Below are 16,285 nucleotides of genomic sequence, written 5' to 3' on the forward strand. Positions count from 1 at the left end.
CGGGAAAAACACTATCTATATTTGAAAAAAAAAAGGCTATTGATAATAAAATGTTTTCTATGGGAGAAAATATTTGCATATCACATCAGTATATCACATCAGTAGCCATTAGGAAATACAGATCAAAACCCTAAGACCACCTCGCACCAATGAAGAAAGCTATTACCCAAAACCCTGCAAATAAGTGTAGGTGAGGATATGGAGAAGTGTCAGTAGGGACATAGGAACATCGGAACTCTTCTGCACTGCTGGTGGGAATGTATTGTGGGGAGCACACGGCGTTACAGCACTTGGGAGGTAGAAGGAGGAACAGGAACTCACAGTCAACTCTGGCTATACAGTATGTTTATAAGAAAAGTAAAATGACTAGAATTACCATACGAAAGCAATTCCCTTTCTGGGGATAAAGTCAAGAGAGGTAAAGCAGAGGGCTGGGTAGAACTTTCCTAGCACGCTCAAAGCTAATATTTTCATCTCTACCACTTTTTCCCCAAAAAAGAATTTAAAACAGGGTCTCGGCGAGATCTGTGATCACAGCAACTTCGATCATGACAGCTAAACCATGCACGCAACAAGGTGAGTGGAGAAACAAAAATATGATTTATTTATATAACTAATTCACCCCCAGAGAGAAAGAGAACAAGTGAGGGATCAAGGCCAGCCTCGGTTACAACAGCCAGACCCTGTCTCAACCCCACACCACCCTAGAGAAGGGGGAAAAAAATCTAGTGGTGTGTGCCTGCTGGTACACACCAGTAGGCAGTTCCTTGGGAGGCTGAGGCAGAAAGATCATTTGAACCACTTTGGGGATAGTCTTCTAAAATATTTAATATACAGAGGCAATGTGCTTGGAGAAATTAGGCCCGGCAGAGAGCAACACTGATTCCACTAACTAAGGTGCCTGTCCTAGGGCAGATGTTTTGTTCTGTAAGCTGCCCATGGTATTTTGTTATGGCACCTGGTACAGAATACTGCATTCAGTAGTTCAGAGTTGCTTTTGTTTTAGAGACAGAGTCTCACATTGCACCTTAGGCCAGCCTTAAACTCCTGGCAGTCTTTCTGTCTTCCAAGTGCTGGAATTACAGAAGTCATTTCAGATTAACTGTAGTGAATGCAGCAGCCTCGGCCAGGTCCCACCCTCCCCTGGAGGCCAGAGCAGCTCTTGCTAACGTGTCCCTGGCTTGTTCTGGTCCAGAAAGCCCCTCGTCACCTTGACACTCAAAGGGGAATCTTGCAGCCATCTCTCAGCAAAGGTCCAGCTTCTGTCACACTTACCCAACTGGCAAAATCCTGCATGACTTTTACCTCTAGTCCTTTGGGTTATTTTGTGCCTTCTGCAAATAGTTCAGAACACAACTAACATCTTCATTTTTAAGCCATATTTCCCCTACTGGAGGGTCAATGTTGTTTTTTTTGTCATTGTTTTACCAGCATCTGAAAACCAAAGCCAAACTTAGGTGAATTCATTTTGATTGAAATAAATGACAGAGATGCTTTTGATTTCACTTTATTTGTCACAGGGATGTCTCATCTGGGGAAAGCAGACTTCAGCTCACTCATCCTGATTCCTGCGGCCAGCATGTCCTGAGGACAGCAGTTTTCAGTTCTATCTTTTGAATTCTACTTGTGTGTACACCTTGGTGATGTCATTGTACCTGCCTTCAGGGGCCTGGTAGTTAGAGATAGGTGGCGTGTGATGTGGCCCTTCTTTCTCAAAGGGGAACAGGCTGGGGTCCCGCTTCACGGCCTCAGCATGGAGCTCGGCAGACTGGAGCTTCAGCTCCTCCAGGGCTTCCTGCTGGGCCTGCAGCGCGGTTCTGATGGCGTCCCTCTCCACCTCGTGTTCCTGCTGCTTGTACAGGGCCCACCTCTTCAGCAGAAGAGCTCTGCGCTCACTCTCCTCGGAAGAATGCTCCTCCTGAGGTCGCTGTCTGTGAACATACAAGTCCAAAAGTGTGAGGCCGAAGAGACTGACCCTATGACCACACATGACTTAAGGGCTCTATGCGTAGGCACTGCCAGGAATAACCAGGTAAACTTGGGGGTAAGTTAAGAATGTAATGCGAAGGCTGGAGAGCAGACTCAGAGGTTAAGGACATTTAGTGTTCTTAGAGACCAGAATTCCTTTCGTAGCACTAGAATTAAGTGGCTCACAGCTGCTCATAACTCCACCTCTATAGGATCTGCTGCCCTCTTCTGGCCTCCGAGGGCACCTGCAGTCACATGAACATACTCGCAACACAAGGCACGTAAAGAAAGAAAGCAGCGCAGAACACGACAGCAGTTGCTGTCCCCCAGCAGAGGCAGCATGCTTAGTGAGAACTACGTGACAGAGGGTGCACGGAAGAAACGTGAAAACACCAAACCCCAGTGACAAGAGCCTGTTTAGTCCTAGAGGACCACAAAAACACCCTGACCTGCAGGGCTTTTAAAAACTGTGCACTTTTCCAAGGAAGCACAAGCTGCTGATCTTATGACTACACAACTGCAATACACACTAGCTGAACATTTGTAGCAGAGGCTGAGAGTTTTCTATTGTGGCGATGGGGTGACGGCTACGGAGCCAAGGCCTATGTCATGGTCACCGCGACACTCGTGGAGATGAACAACATGAACCTTGGAGCAAACGTGATACAAATTCCCTTGAGTTATGTTTTTCCAAATCCCCCAAAGCACCATCAAAATATTAAAGGGCCGAGTCAACCCTACTCACTTGTCCCCACCACAGAGAAGAGCGTCAATCAGAACGAATTCATGTGCATTTAGGATGTCTTCCAGAGGAGAACCCTTACCTTGATTTATCCAAGAACCTCAAAGGGGTAATAAAGTCTTCAATAGGAATCAGTTCTTGAGTGGCTTTTTCCAGTTTCCGGATCCTCTTTTTCAAGCGGTCCTTTGCTGCTTGGTCCTTTCTGGGGTCTACCTTCTTCTTCTTTCGCAGGGGTTCTGCTCTAGTGGGTACAAACATCAATGATTCTACTGCAGTCTCGGGACAGGTATGACGCTCAGTGAAGTGTCTCATACTTGTACCATGTGCTACAAGAAAGAGTGTCCCCAGTCCTGACTCCATGAGTTTAGTTCATTGTCGCTGTGAGGACTGTACGGGTCCTACCAACTCCAGGAAGCAGCACAAAAGCACAGGTTTTTGCTAAGAGGAACTGTTAACTTTGTCTTTTCTTTTACTTTTTTGTTTTTTTCCAGGGCTTCCCTGTGTCACCCTGGCTGTCCTGGAACTCACTTTGTAGACCAGGCTGTCCTTGAACTCAGAGATCTGCTTGCCTTTGCCTCCCAACAGCTGAGATTAAAGGGGTGTGTCACTACTGCCTAGCTTTTTTTTTTTTCTTCTTTCAAGACAGGGTTTCTCTGTATAGCCCTGGACTCACTTTGTAGACCAGGCTGGACTCGAACTCACAGCAATCCACCTGCCTCTGCCTCCTGAGTGCTGGGATTAAAGGCCTGCGCCACTACACCTGGCCTTCTAACTTTTTATTTTTATTATTTTTTTAAAGATTTTACTTATTATTATTATTTATTATGTATACAGTGCTCTGCCTGCATGTACACCTGTATGCCAGAAGAGGGCATCATATCACATTATAGATGGTTGTGATCCACCACGTGGTTGCTGAGAATTGAACTCAGGACCTCTAGAAGAGCACACAGTGCCATCTCTCCAGCCCTATTTTTATTTTTTTTAAAAGACAAATTGTCACATAGCCCTGGCTTGCCTTGAACCAGCTATGTAGTCAAGGATGTCCTTGAACTCTGATCCTATTGCCTTTACATGCTGAGTGCTAGTGTAGTTTTTTTTTTTTTTTTTTTAATGACTCTGGTATTATAATGCTAGGGATTAACTTAAGTAAGGCTTTGTGCATACTAGTCAAGGACTCAATAAACCAAGCTACATTCTTGGCTTGGAAGTGTCAGTCTGTGATTCAGAGACACCTTGAAACTGCTCTGAGAAGTGAACTTTCTCAATTAATGGATTAAAAGTCCATCCACATTTCAAATGAATTTGTGATTTATAAAATGCTTTGAGCCTAAAAAAGACAGGATAGTAAAGAGACTGGCTATGTCTTTATTTACTTCTCAGAACTTGCTACCAATTTCTGGGGGTGTTGAGATGGCGTAGTGGTTGGGAACACTTGCGGCTCTTGTAGAGGGCCTGGGTTTGGTTCCCAGTACTCACACAGTGGCTTACAACCATCATTCATTATAGTTCTAAGGGATCTGGCACCCTCTATTGGCCTTTTCGGGAACCAGGCATGCAATGTACACTCATACATGCAGACCTAACACATTAAAAACCAACCAACGACACACACACAAAAAAAACCATGTCCTAAAGCTTTGGCAGTTATCTGGTTTAGTTTTAGGAACACACCTCCCAGGCATAATTTGGCATTAGGAATAAGCAAATCTGGGGATGGAGAGATGGCTCAGAAATTAAGGGTGCTTGCTGTTCCTGATGACTGGAGTTGGTTCTCAGCACCCATATCCCGGGCTCACAACTGTCTGTAACCCCTGACTGGCCTCTGAGGGCACCTGAAAGCATACATATAGCAGGCACATACACATTAAAAAAAACCTTAATAAAACAAACCTTTTATAGCATTAAAATCAACTAAATCAAGTTCTAAGAAAGTATCCAAAGTTCCTAGAGGAACTATATTTAGTTTTTTTTTTTTTTTTTTTCTTTTGGTTTTTCGAGACAGGGTTTCTCTGTGTAATAGCCCTGGCTGAGCTGGAGTCGCTTTGTAGACCAGGCTGGCCTCGAACTCACAGTGATCCGCCAGCCTCTGCTTCCCGAGTGCCCCGCTCTATTTTTAATCTTTGAGCCTTCCTCCCACTCAGTGATTCACAATGAGCAGGGAAAAGCAAGGCCTGTGGAAATACAGAAGTGAAGAAATGCCCTTTAAAACACACAACTCCTGACAGCTAACTGCTATTTATTTAAATTACTTTACTATCAGCAGCAATACATATATGCTATCATAGGTACAGCACTTGTTGAAAGGACAGAGGCATCTACCTAAGTTTAACTATCAGCTTGACAGACTGTGAAATCTGCTAGCCAAAAGTTGGGCAGTCTTGCTTTGTCTTGGTCATATGCACACAAGTGTTTCTCACACCCCAGGAGCAAAGGTCATGTTGAATTTTACCTCATAGGTATGAGCTCCCAGAAGGACAACAGCGAAGCTCTCTGGTGGGTGTGTCTGATCTGTGTCTGACAGGTTCCGGGGACCCTGAAGGAGAGAAGGGTACGTAGAAGGATCTGATTGGGGAAAGAGAGGCACATACACATAACTACAGGGCTCCCCAAAACCTGGAGGGTGTTTGTAAGTATTTTTCACACAAAAGTCCATTCGGGCTATCCTGGAACTTGAGGAAATTCTCTTGCCTTGGGTGATCCACCAAGCCTAGGTCAAGCAAGGTCAAATTGATTATTTTTCAACTCCAGTTTCACACTTGGGATTTATTACATATCTACGTATCTACCTAAGGACAGGGTGTAACATAGCCCGAGTTTTACACGTGGTATGCAGCTGTTGATGACCTTGAATTTCTGACCCAGCCTCTATCTCCATAGTGCTGGGGTAGCAGGCGTGTGTGCCACCACGCCCACTTTTTTTGTGTTGCTAGTCTAGAGCCTTAGGCTTCACACTCGTCAGGCAAGTAGTCTCTGTCAACTGAGTACCCAGTTCGGATTTTCAGTAGCAACAGACGCGATCAATAACCCTTGAGAGCTGGAGCAGCTCCGATGCAGAGCCCGCCCACGCGTCCTCGGTACCCCGCCACCCGCGGCTGCACTCACCAGCTCCCAGGCCGCCGCAGAGCCCGCGTAGCCCACAGCATCACAGCGGTAGCCATAGCTTTTCACGCCACCCGCAGGCGGGCGGCTTCCGGGAGCGCGTCCTTGGGCGGTCCGATCCGCGGTGCCCGGTTGGATCTGGCAGGCCGCCGCCCGGAACTCGCAGAGGCGGGTTCGCCTCTGGCCCCGCCCCCGACGTGGCCCCGCCCCGAGCAAGCGCGGCAAGCTTCGTAGCGCCCTGCTACTGGCGTTCCGCTCTCAGTGGATGCTGCGGTACGAGCTCGCTTGTGCTGGTGTGGCTGCTCTCTGCCCCGCCTGGCTTATGTGTTCACGTCTATGCAAACGCCCCGCTCTTCCAATAAACGCGCCCGTCCGGCCCCCTGTCCCTCTCCATCAGGCTAGCTTTTTTTCTGCATCTTATCGAGCTTTGGGCCGATAGCTTCCGAGGATAGCTGCATGCAGGCGCCGGCCCGGCTGGCGCTCACGAGATGCCCAGTAGCGCGTGTTGATGGATGACGGATGCGAGTTACTAAGCTGGACTCGGAGCCGCGGAGGGTAGAGCTAGGTCTGGACACCGCCCTGGCCCTGCATCGCCGGGCGGGATCTCGAGGCTCTGCCAGCCTGCCCACAGCGAGCCTCACCAGCGACCGTGGCCGTGCCAGACCCAAAGCGGAGCAGCCCGGCGTTCTCCCGGCCTGCCAAAGAACAGAGGCGGCCTCGTCCGCGTAGGGATCGGTTTCCCGCCGGGGCGATTTGGCAGGTGCGCGCCGTGACTTCCGGCGTTGCCCCGGAGCCGCCGGAGGAGGAGCGGCGCAGGGGATGCGGCTGTGGCGGCGGCGGCGGCGGCCGAGTGCAGGAGGCGGCTGTGGCGGCGGCTGGGGGCGCGGGCCGGCGATGGCGCGGCGGCGCTGAGGGCAAGGGTGGGCGGCGGCCGGAGGGCGGGCGGCGTGGGAGGAAGCTGCAGCGGCTCCATGGCCCAGGCGCGCTGAGGGACCCGGCTCTGGCTTTAGCCCGGCAGCGGCCGAACAATGAAGCTCTTGAAGCCAACCTGGGTCAACCACAATGGTGAGTGCACTCGGGAGTCGTGGGCGGCCGAGCCTGCCTCGGGGTGGGGTCTGGAGTTGGCTTGTGGCGGTGCTCAAGTCCCGCCCGCCTTGTCGGGACGCCGGTGCCGGGTGCTGGGAGCTGCAGAGCGGGCAGGAGACGACTTTGTCCTCGGCCCGGGGACACTGGCGAGCCGGGGCACGTGCTTCGGGCTGCTTGCGGTGAAGTCCGCCTTCGCCCCAGGCCATGGCGCTGAGTCCCGCGCCGCCCACCCTTAGTCTGGAGTGCCTGGCGCCTGGGTGCTGTAAGCCGGCTTGATCACCGACCTGGTGCTGCCACTCGGCTTCACCGTTTAGTATGTGCTCAGATGGTTGTTGTGAGTATGAAACTGGGGCGACATCCCCCTTGTGGCCTTTCAGTGGCTCGGTGAAGATCTAGAATCCGCATGAGAGACTGATTGTATTGCTGTTTCTCGGGCCTGGAGCTTGTGACAGTGCCCCCACTCGGGCTATTGCGTCCTGGACTGGGAAGAGCTGAGGCTCAGGTCCTTCCGAAGGACCACGAAGGAACCACGCTTGATGCGGAGTCGGGGCTCCAGCGTGCTGACTAAGGTCGGGACTAGTGGTGCACAGGTGTGTTCTAGGAGACGAGCGACTTTGGATATGTGGTGGTGACTTCAAAAAACAGATTCACACACCCTGGTCGAGATGGCTGCTACAAAGCAGCCGGTGGCACCCAGTTTTGCCGAGAACTACTGCAGGAGTTGGTTTGCTCTGCCAAATGACCGAAAAAGAGCTAGAGCCTCTCCCAGCTGTTGTACTTGAGTCTCTGGAAGCACACGAAGGGCGCACTAGTCAGTGGCTACCCTTTGCTGAAAGGAAAAGGGTCTCCCTGATACTGTCTTGTTCCTCATTTCTACTAAATGCACCTAGAGGGAGCCACAGTTTTTGTTTTTTAGGGTTTTTTTTTGTAAAAGCAAGAGTAGTAACATGCATTTTCCTTTTTTTTCAGAATCCACGTGGTCTTTTCATTTTGTATTTGGTCCCGGGTGCTTTTTACTTACAGCTAAACACCTGTGTTTTGGGTCACAAGGAACGTGGTCCAGAGTGTGAATATGTGCTCTCTGCACTTCACGGAATGATTGTGAAGTTCAGCTAAGAACGGAGACGGTCAAGTTCATTGCCCAGAAAATGCATTAGAAAATGCAATAGTAATGGGGAGGGAAAAGAATACGATAAAAATATATTGCATGTATTTAAAAAAAAAATCTAAGCGATATGATTATTAATGATAAAAGATGTTGAGACTTAAGCAAATTTTTTTTTAATCTAAAGGCAACCTCCATCTCTGATTTGTCTCTATCTATGAGATGATGCTGTTTGTGAGTCACTCCTAAGCAGGCCTCTAAAGATGGTAGTGAGTAGTTGGAGTTGCTTCTTCGCAGGACCCTGAATGGTAGTAGTAGCTAGTAAAGTCAAACTTCCTTTGGGTGAATAAACAGAACCTACTGCATTGGAGGGGATGCACGATTGTGCTTCCTGGCGTTCGCTCGCACTCTGCGGTTGTGTTTCCTGTCTTCTAAAACAGCATGGACATACTTTTCTGTAGTCTGAGAGTTCAGAGAGGAGAGGAAAAGAGAGCTGAAGGTTTCCCCTATGATGGCAGGGGACCCGTTTAGACAAGACAGGCATCTAGAAGAGGCTAAAGGCAGAGAGACAAGTGTTTGTTGGTCTTCATTTTTCTGGCCCAGCACTAGAGAAGCCTCTAACATAGGACTTATCGGCCCCAGCACAATTAGCATTTTCAGCCACACACCTGTTTTAGGGGCTGCCCTTTGTATTGTGTGATCCTTACTTGGCATCAGCAGTACCCACCACCATAGTTGCCCATTTACCACAACCAAAAGTGTCAGTGGACATTGCTGATGTCCACTGGTAGTCTAGATCACCTACAGTGGAGATGTTCTGATGTATGGTTATCAGCAAGTTAATAAATCTTGACAATGCAATTTTGCAATGAAATTTACTTTGGGCCGGTGCATTCCTGTAATCCCAACACTTGGGAAGCAGAGGCACATGGATCTCTGAGTTCGAGGCCAGCCTGGTCTACAAAGTTTCTACACAGAGAAACCCGGTCTACACACACACACACACACACACACACACACACACACACACACCAAACAAACAAGAGAGAGACATAGAGACAGAGAGAGAGAGAGAGAGAGAGAGAGAGAGAGAGAGAGAGAGAGAGAGAGAGAGAATATGCTAGCGAGCAAGCTCAACCGTGAGAGGGGAGAGAAATTTGCATTGGATGTGGATTTAGGCTGAATTCAAGATAACATCACTTACTAGTTAAGGATTCTTGAGTTTTACTAATTTTAGGCCTTGGGAAAATCATGTAAAAAGACTTCAGGCAGAGGCAGATGGATAGCTGTGAGTTTGAGGCCGGCCTGGTCTACAGAGTGAGTCTAGGACAGCCAAGGCTACACAGAGAAACCCTGTCTCAAAAACCAAAAAACAAAACAAAACAGACCCTTTTCTTCACCTTGTACTCAATATAAAAGGCTACCCCTAACGTGTGGTACCAAATAACAATACGTATTGTTTGTATTGATGTTGCATGCAGTACACTTTCCACACATTTTTGAGATGTAATCTTGTTGACTGTATTTTACTTGTTTATTATGTCTTTTGGAGACAAGATCTTTTAAGTGCTGAGATTAAAGGTGTATCATACCTGGCCATACAGTTTACTTTAATCATGGTGAAAATAAATTTCATTTCTGAGCTGGGTGTGGTGGCACATGACTTTAATCTCAGCACTCCGGAGGCAGAGGCAGGGGGATGTCTCTGAGTTGAGGCCAGCCTGGTCTATAAAGAGAGTCCAGGACAGCCAGGGCTGTCTGAGTAAGGTTAAGGTTACATACTGGGTGCTAGTTGTAGTGGCACACACCTAATTATAGTAGGTGGGGAGGCTGAGGCAGAACGCGTGAGTTAAAGAAGGGCTTATCTCCAAGTGTAGATGTGTCTCTGGGCAGAATGTTAATAACAGAGAGGTTGTTCTTGGAGAGTCAGGATCAAACAGAGAATGCTGCAGAAGGTAAACTAAGAAAGAAAGAAAGAAAGAAAGAAGGAGAGCGTGGCTGGGGGCTTGGATGGAGACATGAACACCTTGTGAGGAACTTGGATTTTCTTTTTCGGGTGTGGCGAGGGGAACATTGAAGTTTTTGAGGGTTTGGACATCTAGCAGGTGTTTCAGGAAGTCCTTGTAGGACTCAGAAGGTGTTCTCCAGATCTTGGTAAGACGTGCTGAGACAGGGAGGAAAAAAGGTCAGGGGTGGCAGAGATCAGAAAGAGGAGGCCCTGTAGATAACGGAAGAATTAATGGGGCTTGGCCATTACATGCATGTAGTGTAGAATCGAGTCCGTTTTGACTTTATTTCTTAAGCGTTCTGGAGAAAGACTACAGATGAGAGATGGGCAGCGGTGTTTTCTTTTGTGTGTGTAGTATATGTGCACATGTATGTGTAACACATTTGGAGGCTAGCAGAGGATGGCAAACGCTCTGCTCTGTCACTACTCTGCTCCTTACATCCCTGAGACAGATGCACCCTGGCAACCAGGAAGTTCAGTGAGTCCCCTTCTTGTTACAGATGGATAAGTGTACAGTTTTGGGTTTTTATGTGGGGGCTGGGGATTTGAATTTAGGCTCTCATGTTTGCTCAGCAAACTCTCTTTACTCACTGAGCCATCGACTGAGCCCCCCAGTGCAGCTTTCTCAGGTGTTTATCTGTTTGTTTGCTTGTTTATCATGTTTGTGCGTGTGTGCATGTGTGCCAGAGGCGAATGTCAGGTTTCTTCCATTGCCCTCTCCCTTTTGAGAGAGTGTTTCTCACTGAACCTGGAGCCATTCTTTGGGCTTAGGCTGCCTCAGTGATCCCTCCAGGCACTCCTGTCTTTCCTCTCAAGTGCTGGGATTGCTGGTGTGGTGTGACACCTGGCTTTTCATGTAGGTGCCAGGGACAGAATTGAGGTCACTTTACCAACTGAGCCATCTCCCTTACCCTAGCTCCTAAACATTTATTTTAATCAATGAGCTGTACATGGTGGCTCATGACTAGAAACCCTGCACCCAGGAGGCAGGAGGACTGCAGTGAGTTTGACTGAGGCCAGCCTGGCCAATAGATTGAGATCCTTTCTGGTATATATCTTGTGTGTGTGTATGTATATTTTTTTCATTTTTAGAATTTTAATATAATAAGTGGTTGAAAAGGCACTTTAAACTTTATAAGGAGATTGATAGTTATACAGCTGGGAGGTACACCTGATCAGTCCCTACCTCTGACCAGTGAAGCCAAGTAGAGAGCCTGGTGTTTTTGTCCCAATCTTGGGCCTTGTGAGTCTCCATGGAAGTGATACATACTGTGTCTGCCTTGCCCATATAATTAACCCAGATATTTCTAGTGTAACCTAATTACTTTCAGTGTTTGTTTATAGATTAAGAGGGGCCTAGCAGATGACACAGATCTGGTCTAAAAATTGAGGCGTGTTCTCCGCAAAGTCAGCAGCATCACCCCAGAGGACTGGGTGGGACTGTTAATGGTGGAAAGGGTGCTGCTGGTGTCTGGGTTGCCTCCTTTGCCAGCAGAAACCCGAGGTTCTTTTTCTACAGGACAGTCTGTAGATTGGGGCACGTGTGCTAATGCTCCTAAGCTGGTGTTCCCGTGAGTGCCAAGGGGTGGTTTCTGTTTGTTTTTGCCCATCTTGCACTTTGTTGTCATGGCCACCTCAGGCCTTGGCTGCACACTTGTGCAGTGGGTACAGCTGCTCCTTCCGCTGCTGCTTCTTGGTCTTCAGCTTCCCCTTGTGCTTGGTGAGATGGCGGCGCATGGCCATTTTTGTAATCACTTGGTACCTTGGAACTTATGACCTAGTAGATTTCATTTAAGTTTCTTGAAGAAACTTCTGGCAGTTGGCTTTTGAGAATTCGTTGGTCATGGGGGAATGAAAGCTCTGCTTTCTGGGATGAGCAGGAGGGAGGGACCTGTGCTGTATCTTGGACCATCCAGGTTGTATGCCTTCTCATGTGCTGGTTACTGTTGCCCTCTGGCTTATATGGGTGAGAGGTAGATAAAATTGGAATGGCCCTAGAACCTGCCTACAGAAAGTAAGTAGGCTCCCAGAAGGCGGAGGCTTTGTCTTTGCCCTTGCCTTATTCCCAAAGCTGAGAATGGTGCCTGGCATATCCTACAGTATTCACCTAACCACCTGGTGAACACTGTGCTGGATCCTGAAGGAGGAGATAAAAGGTGGCCACTGCCCTTGACTTGCTTCTTTTTTGTCCCAGCTGTGTCTTCTTACAGATTGGGTTTCTGGTGGAATCTGCTGGGGACCACAGTGATAAGGAAACATTTTGCCTAAGCTTCTACCTAAGGAATTCATTTGTGTCAGGGTTTCTTAAGTTCTACTTATTTAAGTATCTCTGTGTGTGTGTGAAGAAAGCCAGCGGTCACAGGCGCATTGTGGGTATGGAAATCAAGGGCAACTCTTGAGAGTCAGTTCTCTTCTGGAATCCTGTGAGAACCAAGGAACAAACTCAGGCCTGTGTCTCTACTCACTGAGCCAAGAGCCACCTTACCAGCACTGTTAGGGTTGAAATATTTCCACTTTTTTTTCATTTTTGTTTTTTAAGACATAGGGTTTCTCTGTGTAGCCCTGGCTGTCCTGGAACTCACTCTGTAGACTGGCCTGGCCTTGAATTCAGAGATCTGCCTGCCTCTGCCTCCCGAGTGCTGGAGTTAAAGGTGTGCACCACTGCGTTGGCAACTTTTCGATTCTTGACCAATTTTAAAATGTGATTTTAGCTATATAAGCATATCATATCTATTGATAATAAATTTTAGTTTAAAACAATTCTATGCTATATAATTTTATTATTTATTGAACACAGGAGAATTTATATACTAACAATGGATATGTTTATTTTTACATGAAGATTTGAATCAGCTGAGTAGTTGATACTGTGTGATATAAAAGAATCTTAGCCATTTTCAGAGTTGATATTTTAATTTTATAATCGCCAATGCTGAAAATTGCTTTCTGTATACATAGTGCAAAATGGCAGAAGTATGTTTAGGAACATCAGGAATTGTTTCAAATTCCTTTTTTTTTTTTTTTTTTTTCGCGACAAAGTTTCTCTGTATAGCTCTGGCTGTCTTGGACTCACTCTGTAGACCAGGCTGGCCTCGAACTCAGATTGATCTACCTGCCTCTGCCTCCTGAGTGCTGGGATTAAAGGTGTGTGCCACCACTGTCCGGCTGCAAATACTATTTTAATGCCAAGCCAAAACTACTTGAACTGTTTCTTGTGAAACTGAAATTAGAAACTCAAATAGCAACTTTAAAGTCAAACATTTCTAATACAACACTGTCCAAAGCAGTATGTTTCTATGAAATGAAAACGTCTACACAGAGAAAGCACCATGGTTCATGACACAGTAATCTTGAGTCTGAGCTGAGATGTTTCAGCGGTGCTGCTGCACGTGCAGTGAAGAGTGTGCATGTTGTAAGTTTAGAACTGCAGTGAAGTTGTGCAGTGCAAGACAGGCAAGAACTGCCAGAAACGCACAGGACCTCTACAAGTCTGATCCTGAATCTTTGGCCATTGTGCTATCATAAACCTTTTATTGTTGCCAATTTTTCTGTGGTTCTCACATATGGGTGTGTGACCCACAGTTTAGGAATCCTGAAGCTGGGCCATATCCTTGTAGTTTCCTCCCTCTCCTCCCTCTCTCCTTCCCTCCCTCCCTCCCTCCCTCTCCTCTTCACCTCCTCCTCCTCCTCTTCTACTTCTTCTTCTTTTAGACAGGGTTTCTCTGTGTAGCCTTGCCTGTCCTGGACTCACTTTGTAGACCAGGCTGGCCTCAAACTCACAGCGATCCGCCTGCCTCTGCCTCCTGAGTGCTGGGATTACAGGTGTGCGCCACTGCACCCAGTTTTCTATTTTAAGAAAGGAAGTAGAGTAAATAGTAAAGATAGAAAACAACTGACAAACACCCCTCCCACAACAAAAAGAAAACTCATTTAGGTCAAAACTTGTTCCTAAAACTAGTATTTGTCTGCTGTATTAGCTAATATAAGACAGGCCAAGCTTGTATGGAGTTTGTCCTGGAAAACAGCACCATAGTGAGGGATAGACAAAAGGGCCAGCAAATCTCCTTCAAGGACTAAGGATAGAGCTTTCTTGGAGCAGACTTTGGGGCTATGGCATGGTCCAAAGACATTCTGCAGAGAATATAATAAATTTACTCACTTGAAAAATACCAAGTGCTAACTGTGTGCCAGGGGCTGGAAGCTAAACAGCTCCCCAGAACAAAGCTGTCCATCTAGAGAGCCTGAGGTCCATCCAGAGAGCTGGGGCTGGGTATCCTGTTCACAGGAAAGAGGTGGTAAGGGGGAGAACTTCCGGAGTAGACATTTAGCAAGTGACAACTAGAAGAAGGATGGAAAGCCACCAGTGTCAGCCTGGCAAGTTGGATGATAGCAAGTACGTTGTCATGTGAAAATGGCAAGACAACAGCATTGCAGGTAAGGGCAGAGAGCAAGGGCTGTCTGCAGTGTTAGGTAGGTCAGTGTGGAGAGGAATGACAGAGACATTAGCAACACTAGGGAGAGATGGGTATAGGAGAATTTCAGTTATTTGTTTAGGCTTATTGGGTTTTTATTTGTTTTGAGACAAGGTCTCAGAATTATACCGAGGCTGGACTTGAACTTTGTAAATTCAAGAGGTTCTCCTGCCTCCCATGTTTCTGGAACTACACATACGTGTTACTATAACAACCCGAAATAGGAAAATTGTAAATAAAAGGCGCTTTGGGAAAAGCAAGCAAATACTTCCCTGCAGAAGCTGCCTGCTGCAGAGTTTTGTATGCTCTTGGCAGTCACACCAGTGTGAATTTGAGAAGTGGTGTGGAAGGATGATGAGCTGGGAGGGAGGCAGAGCAAGAGCCACAGGTGGCCTCCTGAGGAGGAAACAGCTACACCACAACAGGAGGAAGTGGGAGCTGGTGACTCTTACGAAGCTGTTGTGGTGACCCAGGCAAGAGATGATTATATCTGATTGAGGTGATGGTCCTGATAAGTCACAGATGGTTTATATATGGAGCTGAATTGTCCTAAGCCAGACGGAGGGGTCAAGGCCTTTGGATTCCCTAGGATGGAGTTAGAGATGGCTATGAGCCTCCATGTGGGTCCTCTGGGAGAGCAGCTAGTGCTCTTTACTGCTGCACCATCTCTCCAGCTTTCCCTTTGTATTTTGAGACAGGGTCTTGCTTTATAACTCAGGCTGCCTTTTTCTCAAGGCTCAGCTTTCCGCTTACTTTGATATGTACTCAGAAGTAGAATTGGTGGGTCACAATAGTTATTCTGTTTCTGATTAGCCCTCAGACTTTCAGATTGCCATGATACCATGGTTTACATTTTGAAATCCCAACAAAGTTTCCATTTTCTCCACATTCTTGGCTAATATTTGGCACTTTATAGCTTGCTGGATAGTAGCCTTCATCATGACTGAAGTAATATGATGCCTCATTTTGATTTGGATTTGATGAGAATGAGCATCTTTTCATTGCTTCCTGGCTACTCATGGTTTCATGGGGAAAATGTGTATTTAAGTCCTCTGTTTATTATTTATTTTTTTAAAAGTTGCTTTTAAATTACGTGTAGGTATGTGTCTGTGCACAAATGCAGGTGTTTGTGGATGACAACCTCCTGGAGTGGAGTTACAGGTGGTTATGAGTTGCCTCACAGGGGTGTTGGGAACTGAGTTCAAATCCTCGCAATGAGCAGCAAGTGCTTTTAACCACTGAACCATCTCTTCAGGCCTCTGTCCATTTTTTGTTTGAAATGTTTTAATTCTTATTTTTATGTGTATGGGTGTTCTGCCTGCATGTATGCCTGTGTATCACATATGTGTCTACTGTCCACAGAAACCAGAAGGTATCAGATTCCTTGAAAGTAGAGCTAGAGATTGTTGTGAGCTACCATGTGGATGCTGATAATTGAACGTGGGTTGATTGGAAGGATCTTTCTGTGTAGCTGTGGCAGTTCTGGACTCGCTTTGTAGATCAGGCTGTCCTCAAACTCAGAGAGATCTGCCTGCCTCTGCAGGCGTGCGCCACCGCCCCTGGCATTGCTGCTGCTTAAAGGAGTATAGATGACTGAAAGCCTGCTGAATTTCCGACCGCCCATGCTAATGGGAGTGACAGTCTCAAAAGCTGGACCCCAGGAGCTAATAATGCACTGCAGGACTTGTAGGTAGCTCAATGGTCTGAGAGTATCCTGTGATTAATCAGCAGTTCTTATCTGTTCAGTTTCAGGGGCTGCTGAAACTTAGATGTTTTTTTTTTACCATATTTTTCAGAATATA

At 47.0% G+C, this 16,285-nt stretch overlaps 2 protein-coding genes across 2 annotated transcripts in view; one reads left to right on the top strand and one right to left on the bottom strand.

The window, feature by feature from the left end:
• Positions 1–1,469: 1,469 nt before the first annotated feature.
• Mrpl40 (mitochondrial ribosomal protein L40) lies at positions 1,470–5,980 on the bottom strand. The gene is made up of 4 exons (XM_051150689.1): positions 5,816–5,980; positions 5,163–5,246; positions 2,793–2,951; positions 1,470–1,931 (listed from the first exon to the last, which is right to left on the bottom strand). The coding sequence occupies exons 1-4, from the start codon at positions 5,869–5,871 to the stop codon at positions 1,607–1,609; spliced, it is 624 nt and encodes a 207-aa protein (XP_051006646.1). The 5' UTR covers positions 5,872–5,980; the 3' UTR covers positions 1,470–1,606.
• Positions 5,981–6,744: 764 nt separating this feature from the next.
• LOC127193370 (protein HIRA) overlaps positions 6,745–16,285 on the top strand; it is a 79,445-nt gene continuing 69,904 nt past the window's right edge. The window contains exon 1 of the mRNA XM_051150696.1: positions 6,745–6,877. Within this exon, the coding sequence (XP_051006653.1) occupies positions 6,841–6,877 (37 nt within the window). The 5' untranslated portion in view covers positions 6,745–6,840. The remainder of the gene's footprint in view (positions 6,878–16,285) is intronic.

The sequence above is a fragment of the Acomys russatus genome, chromosome 8 (genome assembly GCF_903995435.1).
Source record: "Acomys russatus chromosome 8, mAcoRus1.1, whole genome shotgun sequence".
NCBI lineage: Eukaryota > Metazoa > Chordata > Mammalia > Rodentia > Muridae > Acomys > Acomys russatus.